This window comes from Chrysochloris asiatica, unplaced genomic scaffold (assembly GCF_000296735.1).
Source record: "Chrysochloris asiatica unplaced genomic scaffold, ChrAsi1.0 scaffold00168, whole genome shotgun sequence".
In the NCBI taxonomy this organism is placed as follows: domain Eukaryota; kingdom Metazoa; phylum Chordata; class Mammalia; order Afrosoricida; family Chrysochloridae; genus Chrysochloris; species Chrysochloris asiatica.
The window spans coordinates 6,724,993-6,735,049 of NW_006408686.1; the positions used below are offsets into that span (position 1 = coordinate 6,724,993).

Here is a 10,057-nt window from a genome sequence, read left to right on the forward strand (position 1 = left end):
TTTCAGGGTGCCTCCTTGTCTCCCTCCTTCTGTCTTTCTGTGTATTCTTTTGCTATCCCTTTCACCGCCAGATATCCCCTCCTCGTGAACCAAACACTCGTGAACCAAGTTCCTATGTCGAGGCTGGTCCCCGACATTATGGGAGCACAAAGCCTTGTCTTTCTCCCAAAAAGCTACTGATAGTTTTGAACTGCTGACCTTGTGGTTAGTAGCCCAGCTCAGAATCCACTACACTAACGGGGCTTAAAGAAAGTTACAGAGGAATAGGAACATTTCACTCACAAGAAAGGGACATTAATTGATCCAGGACTCAGAACTGACTTACAATGAGTGCCCACAAGCAATCCTCAAACTCCCTAATAAAGACAATGTCTCAGCAAAAAAAAGTCCATTGTTTGGAGGAGGAAAAGAGGGAAGCCACAGTGGTGGGTCACTTACAGACACCCTTCCGGAGTCCTATCTCTGCCTAGAAGTCACTTCCACCATTATCTTGAGAAAAACTGGCGGGACTGAGACAAAGAAAGGGGGAGTAAGAGAGGAGACGGAAAGGGAAAGAGATGGGAAGAAAAGGATAAGGCCAAGACTGAAGAAATGTAATTTTCAGGGACCCTCTCTTGTGGGTGGAGTCCTGATGTGGCACTGTAGGATAAGCACTGGACTGCTAACCCAAAGGTTGATGGTTCAAACCCACGAGCTGCTCTTTGAAAACCCTATACTGTGTTGTTGTGGGTCGTAATTGACTCAAAGACTCAACAACAACAACTCTTATGGGTGGCTCCTGTGTGTGCTTCAAGTTGTGGGAATTGTAGTGGGATTTTTTTTTTGGGGGGGGGGAGGAGCCAGGTTGCATCAGGAGGACAAGAATGTATTTCTGGAAAATTCCCTAAAGATATAGCTCCATACTGTAAATACAAGACTGTGAATCACAAGGGAGAAAGATAAAAATTTCTGCTCCCAGCAGAGATTTAAAGTCTTGGAAACCCTATATAGGGTTGCTATGAGTCGGAACCAACTCCACAGCACTTAACAACAATCCTTGTTGAAAGGGCACCTGGTTCGCATCTCACTGAATTTATTAGCTGGATGTCAGTGTCTATTTTAAATATTCACTTTCATACTAGGACTGCCAACATGGTATAAACATTGGTGATGGTGGTGTGTACTGTGGAGTCGGGTGGACTCATAACCACCACTGCATGCAATTTCTGAGGCTGTAAAACTTCACCAGAGTAGAAAGCCTTATCTTTCTCCTGCAAAGCTACTGGTAGATTCAAACTGCTGACCCTGTGGTTAGCAGCCCAGCATGTAACCCACTACTCCACCAGGACTCCTTGTATAAGCATTGTTGTTAAATTCTGACTCAGAGATTTTGTATCAGGTTTCTGATGAGCGGATGGTGGATTCAGACTGCAGGACCTTGTGGTTGGGAATCCGGTGCCTATTCTACAGCGCCATACCAGGACTCCATGTATAAACGTTGTTGTTGTTAAGTGCTATCGAATCGGTTCCGACTCATAGCGACCCTGTATAGGGTTTCTGAGGAGTGGCTACCCACATAATTGGGGAGCGTCCATGGATCTCCCCTCCTCTGTTGCACGTTCTTTCGTTTTTGCCCAGTGCCCAAATGTCTATGCTCTTTTTGTCGTTAATTGCGGTCAAGTCAGTAGTTCCTACTCTTAGCGATCCTGTATGGCGTTTCCAAGGAGCGAATGGAGGGGTTTGAATCCTGACCTTGTGGTTAGCAGTCCAGTGCTTACCCTACAGCGCCACACCAGGACTCCCAAATGTCTATTGTTGCTGTTGTTGTCTGCATGTAGAGTTGGTTCTTACTCATAGTGACGCTTTATAGGGTTTCCCAGGAGTGGCTGGTGGGTTTCAACTGCCCACCTTGTGGTTAGCAGTCAAGCGTTTATCCAAAGCGCACTATGTTGTTATTGTTAAGTGAGGTCGAGTCGGTTTCGAATCATAGCGACCGTGTATAGGGTTTTCAAGGAGCGGTTGATGAGTTTGAACTGCGGACCTTGCTTCGCGGACCTTTTGGTCCAGTGCTTATCCTCTAGTGACACACCAGGGAACTATAATGAACTCCATTTCCCATCGACGCCTTGGCTCGACGCCTACATTTCCCATCATGCCCCACACCTCCTAGTCCTAGGATTATCCTAATCTTCACTTTCGTCACGGGACTCCCCCCAATCTCCTCTCCTCCCATTCCCCGCCTCTTTCCCACCGCCCACGCCTCCAGGCCTCTGCGAGTAGACCGGGCCTGTGAACGTCGTGATGCCCATTGGATGCTTCGTCACCGGAGGGGCGTGGTTACGGGAGCCGGGCAGACACGTTTCGTACCGAGGCTGAGGCGGCGGCGGCGGTATCTGCCAAAGATGCACCCGACAGGCCTGCCGGCGGCGGCGCCTACAGGAACGACCCGGCAGCGTAAGTGGCGTACGTGGCCCACGGAAGAGATCAGGCGCGTGGGAGTGTGGCTGGGACGTGGCGGCAGTTGGCTGGGTCACTGGAGGTCGGGGGTCACGAGGTCAGGAATTGGGCTGTTCGCCTTGTGTCCAGCGCAGGGATGCCATGTCCGGGTAGGGGGCGCGTTAGGGTCGATTTATTTAAGACATTCCTTTAGAGGAAAGCAACTTGGGGCAGGATGTTGTATGATGTGCAGTGGAACTAGACTGTCATTCATTCGTAGTTAGCGACAAACTGTCCCCTGCTCCGCACCCTTCCATAGCTCCCCAGTGCCCTCCAGCTGTCACCATGCTCCTTAGTGCGGCCTTTGTGACCCCCAGTTCGCAGATGTGACTGTGTTTATGTCTCACTTAAGATTTGCTAAGGAGTTCTGGTAGCATGGTGATTACAAGTGGGGCTGCTAACCTCAATCAAGATCAACAGTTCGAACCACACAGCCGTTCCGTGGGAGAGAGATGAGGCTTTCTGCTTCCGTAAAGATTTACAGCCTTGGAAATCCTATGCAGGGTCGCTATGAGTCGGAACCAACTCCACGGCAGGCACACAACCACCACCACCACCATTGTAGTGTTAACTCCATTTGCGTTCCTCTGTCAGTTTGTTTTTCTCTTCATCTCCGTGAGGGTGTGTGCATCTCATTCATTCAACAACCTGACTGCAAACCTCAAGGTCGGCAGTTCAAATCCATCAGCCACTTCTCGGTAACCTTTCACAGGGTCGCTATAAGTCAGAACAGACTCAGTGGCACTTAACAATGAGTTGGAACTGACTTCACTGCACACAGTGTCTTGCCACAGCTCCCCCTGTGCCAGTTCCTCTGCTGGAATTTGGGGACTTTTGGTGTGGATAAGCGTGGGACTGCAAGGTCTGGTTGAACCACAAGGTCAGTAGTTCAAACTTACCAGTCGCTCCATGGAAACCCTATACTGGGTCCCTATGAGTCGGAAATGTCTCAACAGCACATAACAGTGGTTACCAGGAGTCCTGGTGTGGGCTGTAAAATAAACACTGCACTGCAAAGCCAGCGGTTCAAACCCACCCGTCGTTCTTCAGAAGCCCTAAACAAGACCGCACTTAACAACAACATAGTAACCAAGACAGCCGTGGCTTTACTGTTGTCTTATAGTTCAGAGTTGAATGGGGAGACAAACACTAAACTGAAAAATAAACATGATAATCTGGGGAGAAGGAGAGGGTGTTAAGGGAAAAAGGATGTGACCCGGCGTTGCGGGGCTTTTCCGATGGCTGCGAAGGTGTGATGTGTGTAGAAGCCTGGCTGGCCCAGTACGCAGCAGTGCTGGGGACACAGTACTCCGTGACAGTCTTGCTGCTTGTTTTTATGGAGTAGCAGGTGCAGAGGGGCAGATGGCTAGTGATGGGGCAGTGCTGGGGGGTCAGGGCCACAAGGGGTCAGGGCTGAGCTGGAGGAAGCCCAGAGAATTGGAATGTCTGACATTGTTTAGAAGAGGGACGATCCAGGATGAGAAATTAACCAGGAGGAGAGGGGTTTGTGATGAGATTGAATATACATGAGGGGGCTTCAAAACGCTTGTGGGGGAATTTCCATTCTCTTTGAATTCCATTCTTAGAACTTGTGCTAAATGCTCAGGAAAAAACAAAACCCAAACCACAGGCGGTTAGGAGAGAAAAGGGTGGCGCTGAAGCTTTCTATTGAGCGAGGAACGTTGGCCTGAGCAGGAAACAGGTTTGAGCCCGTCTCTGAGTGCTGGACTGACAGACACCAATGGAGGGAACATGCTCCTTGTTCAGGCTTTGTGGGGGTGAGGAGCTTGGCAGGATCAGAGCCCAAGAGGAGGCCATTGTGCTTGGGAGTGGTGAGCCCCAAAGGCGTGGGGAGGGAGGGAGGAGATGGGGGTGGCTGGCAGGATTGGGTCATGCAGGGCCTAGTAGGCATTTAGGTTTTCTTCTCACCATGGGCACTGATCTTAGGAAGAAGCATGACTTAGATCACTCTGGCTGTCATTTGGAGAGGTTACTAGAGCTCAGAATGGACAGGGGAATAGGGAGGAGGATGTTTAAGTCACATGCAAGATGCAAGTGTGAGAGACGAGGGTAGTAACATGGAGAAAAAGTCGGTGAGAGCTAGCCCACTATGATTAACTGGGTATCAGGGGCGAGGATGCTGTGGTCAGGGTCCCAGGGGCAGCCAGAGGCAATGGGACCCAGGAAGGAGGCAAGCCTTGGCACATGGATGCTGCCCTGTGGGAAATTGGCTAACACATTTCAGAGAACTGGAAATAAAGACTCCTCAAGAGGGAGTGAACCAGAGACCATCAGCCTCCTGCAGACAGCAGTTTTTATGTTTGTCTTCTGGCTGTGTCCTCAGTACCTACAGCAGAGGCTAACACACACAGACACTCAAAAAACTTGTGTGAGGCTCCGACAGGGAAGAGAAACAGATCCATACTGTGTCACGAGGACAGGCAGCTGGAAGTTGGCCCTTTGGGGCAACAACATCCTATGCTGTGGAGGGGTTGGGAGTCAGATGAAGATGAAACAGCAACCTAGGCTTGTAGAAGTGTTGAAAGGTGTTTTGGAGGCTGGGTGACAGCCAAAATTGCCAAGGATTGAGGGGCTGTCTCCCTGGATGGCACCAACGGTTCAGTGCGAGGCCCTAACCTAAAGGTTGCTGGTTTGGATTCACCCGGAGGTGCCTCAGCAGGACAGGCCTGGTGCTCTGCTTCTGAAAGTTTACAGCCATGAAAACCCAATGGAACACAGTACTGTCTGACTCCCAACTTGATGAAACCGACTCAGTGGGAACTGCTTTTTTGGGGGTTTTAAGGGGCTGAAAGGGCAGGAAGGAGGACTTTCGCTGAAGCTTTCTGGAAGTTGGCCCTTCGAGGCCAGAAGTGGGAGAGGGACTGAGAAGTAGGCCGAGTGGACAGGGCCCACTGCTGTGTGCTTTTGGATTGAGGAGACCTGGGTCTTTGCAAACTACAGATAATTAATTGGAAGAGTTAAAACCAAAACCAAACCTTAAGCCGCCACCACTGAGTCAATCCCGAACTTACAGCGATCTTACAAGGACAGAGAAGAACTACCCCTCAGTTCTTCTGACATCGTGAAATCGTCACGGGAGCAGGCAGCCCCATTTTTTTCGCCTGGAGTGGCTGGTGGGTTTTGAACTGCTAACTTTGCAGTTAGTAGCCCAGTGCTTTACCCCTAGCACCACCAAGACTCCTGAGGAAGAGTCGGGGGCTGGTAATCGATAACCGGTGACATGGATGAGCTGCTTTTAATGTGCTGCACTGCTTACAAGCATCATGGGTCACTTTTCCTCACAGCAGCCCTGTGAGCAGGACAGCTAACTCTCTTCCATGGAGAGAACATGGAAGTGCAGGGAGAGATTGCTGTATGGAGCAGATCACTGGATTTCTGCCCCTCTCCCACTGTGAGTTTCCCACCATTCCCTCTGCCCCAGATGGTGCACAGAGGGCCTCAGGAAGTCTCCTGCAGCAGCCGAGCAAGAGCTCTCTGGAGCCAGAGTGCTGGGTTCAAATCCCACCCTGCTCATCTTCCCCATCCAGCCTGTTGCTCATACGCCCACCCACACACCTTGTCCATTCTGCTTCCTGACTCTGCCCAACCAAGCATCTCTCCAACCAGCCCGTCTCCCCTGACCCTGTCCACCCTATGCTCCTACCCTCTACCTCCCCCTGCTCTGTCTGTTTGCCAGGCAGAGCCAGAAAAAACCAAACCCACTGCTACTGAGCCAGTCTCTGAAACTGTAACTATTTATGGGGGCAGACAGCCTCATCTTTCTCCCACAGAGCAGCTGGTGGATTTGAATCACTGATCTTGCAGTTAGCAGCCCAGTACCTAACTCATAGTGCCACCAGGGCTCCTTACCAAGCCAGAAGGACCTTTTTAAAGCATTTGGAAGCTGGCTCTGCCATTTACTACCTCTATGCTATGGAGCAAGCAAGATCTGACCTCTCTGAAACCCAGCTTTCCTCATGTGTCAAATGAGGATGACCAACATCAAAGCGGGTGGGAAGGATGAGCTTGGCGAATGCATCCTGGTTAGAGCTAGGCCTGGCATTAGAGTGGGGGTGGGCAGTGGATAAAAGAAATAAAATGTCTAGTACATGAGGTGGAAGTGCATGCTGTGGACAGGAATGGAGCAGGGGAGGGGCTGATGGATGTCTCCACAGGAAGGTCAGGGAAGGTCCAGCTGAGCCACAGGGAGCCCGGTGGGCATCCGTGGGGAGAGCATGCCAGGCCCTGAGACGGTCGTTGAGTGAGTAAGGGGGAAGGTGAAGGGGATGTGGGCAGGGACCTTATTCGTACAGGATTGTGTGTAAGAAGACCTGGTGGTGCTGTGGGTCAAGCATCACAAGGTCAGCAGTTCAAACCCACCAGCTGCTCTGCAGGAAACGATGAGAGGCTCTGCTGCTCCTGTAAAGTGTTGGAAACCTGAAGGAGCAGTTCTCCTCTGTCCTATGGGGTCGCTGTGAGTCAGAACGGACTAGATGGGAGGGGGTTGCTGTCAATTCTGTGCACCCCATGTTCAGTTCCTACCCCCACATCCACTGCTGTCATGCCAGGGCGGACTCAGTGACCCTAGAAAGGGCTTCCTAGGTTGTAAATCTATTCAGGATTAGAAAGCCTCCTGTTTCTCCTGAAGAGCAGTTGGTGGGTTTGAACTGCTGACCTTGTGGTTAGTAGCCCAGCTCAGAATCCACTACACTAACGGGGCTTAAAAGGATTTACAACACATATTTTGAGGAGATACAATTAAATTCATAACAGTGGGTCTGGACCATGTAACCACAGTTGGGGACTGCTGAGGGTCTCTGAACTGGGAGACTCAAAGCCAGAGGGAAATCTTGAACTACCTATGTCAAGATGGCCTGGGATCTCTGGGGAGAATGCTGTCTGGAGTCAGGGATACTTGCTGGAGAGTCTGGGGAAGTCCTTGGTCTGCAGATGGGCAGGATCTTGCTGGGTAATGGTTTAGGTCCAGGTTATTACTAGGAGTAAATTCTTGCCTGGGGGAGCCCTCCGGGACAGGGTAAAGCCCTGTGTGGATGTTTGGAATTCTGGCTGGGGCTCCAGGGTCATCGGGAGTTACCGGTGAGATTTTCCAAGGGGCAGGGACTTACCTGGAGAGTCAAATGGCTTGGTTTGGGGAATAGTGGTCCTGAGGCCAAGAGAAGGGTAGGGGTGAGGGGAAAGGTCGTTTCATAGCTCATGTCTAGGTCCAGAGGTGGTGAGGGCTTCAGGTAGAGAGACCCCCGAGGGCCGAGGAATAGGGTCCCAATTAGTCCCCAGTTATCCTGAGGGGGTCCCTAGCACAGGGGATTTTCTGTGAGGCGGAAGAACTTGGGTAAGGGCTCCCGGAGAAGAGCGGGTCCTCGTTGAGGGGTTTGTAGGGGACCCTAGGCCCAACGGGGATTAGGAGTGACCCGCTGGGATAAGAGACTTGCGTGAGAGGGATCGTGGGCCCCTAGGAGCACGGAAACAAACTGGGAGCCCCGGGTGCTGGTTGGCGGTGCTCACATACCTACGGTGGTGACCAGCGTACTGGCGAAGAAGAGTGCCGAGGCAAAGTCCCAGGTGGTGTCCGAGGCATTGGTGAACGCAGTGCGCCCCAACCGTCCGGCCGCCAGCACCCGCTCCACCAAGGTGTCCAGGGCAGAGGCGGCCACACACGGGCTGCGCTGCAGCAGCTGTTCCCGCAGTGCCCGCAGCTCATCTCGGAGCCGGGCCTCGTGCGGCCCCTCCAGCCGCGCCACCAGCAGTGCGCCCAGCACCAGGTAGGCGGCATAGGCCACTAGTGCTCCCGCCAGGAGCGCGCCCCTCCGCATGGCGCCGGCGGGACCCGAGCCCAGCCAGCGCCCCGGCAGCCTCGCTGACGTGGCCCCCCCTGGCCCGCCGCCCGGAGCCTAGTTTCAGTTCCGGGAGTGCTAGAGGCCCGGCCGCAGACGTCCCAAAGAGGAAGAAGAGAGAAAGAAGGAGGGGCGCGGGGGAAGAACGCCCCGCCCCCGGGAAACTGAGGCACGCCCAAGCGCCAGGTGTTAGTACTGGGAGGGTGGAGTCCAGCGCTACCGGATCCAGGAGGCGGACGGGAGGGCTGGGTTGAGGGTATTTTCTTCTTCCTTCCCCTCTTTCTTTCTCTTCCTCATAGGAGGTGTGGCAGATCTGAATCCTCTTTCTGCTCGTGAACCCAGAAATCTGCTCCCGAACTTCTCTGGGCGAGGGGCCACATAGAGATTAAAACACAGCCTTAACGCCCTTCTCAAAGCCTTACACCTGGAGTAGGGGTTGCGTCCACTCAGAGGGGCCACTATAGGGGCAGGCACGGACAGGGTGGGGACACTTAGCTATTCACCAAATCATTACTCAGCACCCACTTTGTGCCTGGCCCTTTGCTGGATGATGCTCGGGACACAGCGCTGATAGAGATCGCTTCCTGGGCCTGTGAGTATCTGTGGATCCGAACCGACTCGACGGCACTTAACAACAAACCCCATATGTGGAGTCCTGGTGTGGCACTGTAGGTTAATGCCCCAAACTGCGAAGCCATTTGAAATGCAAGATCGGCAGGTCAAGCTCACCAGCTGCTCCTCGGAAACCCTATACCGGGTCGCTATGGGTCAGAATCGTCTCGATCACACTTAATAACAATAACCCCGTATGAAGGAGCTCTGGTAGCATAGTGGTTACGAATCGGACTGCTAACCTCAAGCTCAGCAGTTTGAAACTACCAGCCATTCCGATGGAGAAAGATGAGGCTTTCTGCTCCCATAAAGATTTACAGCCTCGGAAACCCTGTACAGGGTCGCTATGAGTCGAAACTGACTCCATCGCACACAACCACCACCCTGTGTGTTTCACCACATCGCCCTCCAGTTGCAACTCATGGTGCCTTTCTTGATGATAGCCAGAATCCTGATCATATCTGGCTTGGACCCAGCTAGACACTCCCCAGCTCATTCTATTTATAAACCTGTGACACTGTTTGGGGTGGAACCCAACTTGGGGCTGACAACCCACAGGAAAAGATACCTGATAATAAAATTACTAACAGCCAACAGTGACCAAGGGCTTACAGTATGCCTAGTTCTGTGTACACAGGCTTTCATGAAAACCTCAACCCTTCCCTTGTTATTCCCATAAAACAGATGAGAAAATTGAGGCTTAAAAGTGGAATAGTCAAATAAAAAATTTCAGAAAAAAAGAAGTGGGAAGGATTAAAGGTGAGGCCAATAGAAAGCCAAAACTTTTACTTTATTACTATCAAAAAATTTACATATGAGATGAATGTATGAGAGGGAAGGCTGAGGATGAGAAAACAATAGAGATGGACCCTGGGGGACAGATGCTAAAACAAAAATGGTGACCATGTGCAGGTGTGTGGGTTCCAACTCATAGTGACCCTATATGACCTTTATGGTGTTGTAGACCGTGTCGACTATACAGGCTGCAGGCTCTGAGGTACAAATTCTGGCCACTGGCAGTCATGGCAAATTGTTTTTCATCTTAATGTTATGTTTTTTATTTAATTCCAAACATGAGCCCTTAGTATCCACAGATAAATGTAATATTTTCCTAAAGC

The 10,057-nt window shown here is 51.6% G+C and overlaps 1 protein-coding gene across 2 annotated transcripts in view; it reads left to right on the forward strand.

Moving 5' to 3' along the window:
* Nucleotides 1-2,355: 2,355 nt before the first annotated feature.
* Nucleotides 2,356-10,057, forward strand: part of YIF1B (Yip1 interacting factor homolog B (S. cerevisiae)) — a 10,917-nt gene continuing 3,215 nt past the window's right edge. The window contains exon 1 of one of the 2 annotated variants that reach the window (XM_006871462.1): nucleotides 2,356-2,442. In XM_006871462.1, coding sequence (XP_006871524.1) covers nucleotides 2,382-2,442 — 61 coding nt within the window. In that variant the 5' untranslated portion in view covers nucleotides 2,356-2,381. The remainder of the gene's footprint in view (nucleotides 2,443-10,057) is intronic. The other variant, XM_006871463.1, reaches the window with a different exon arrangement.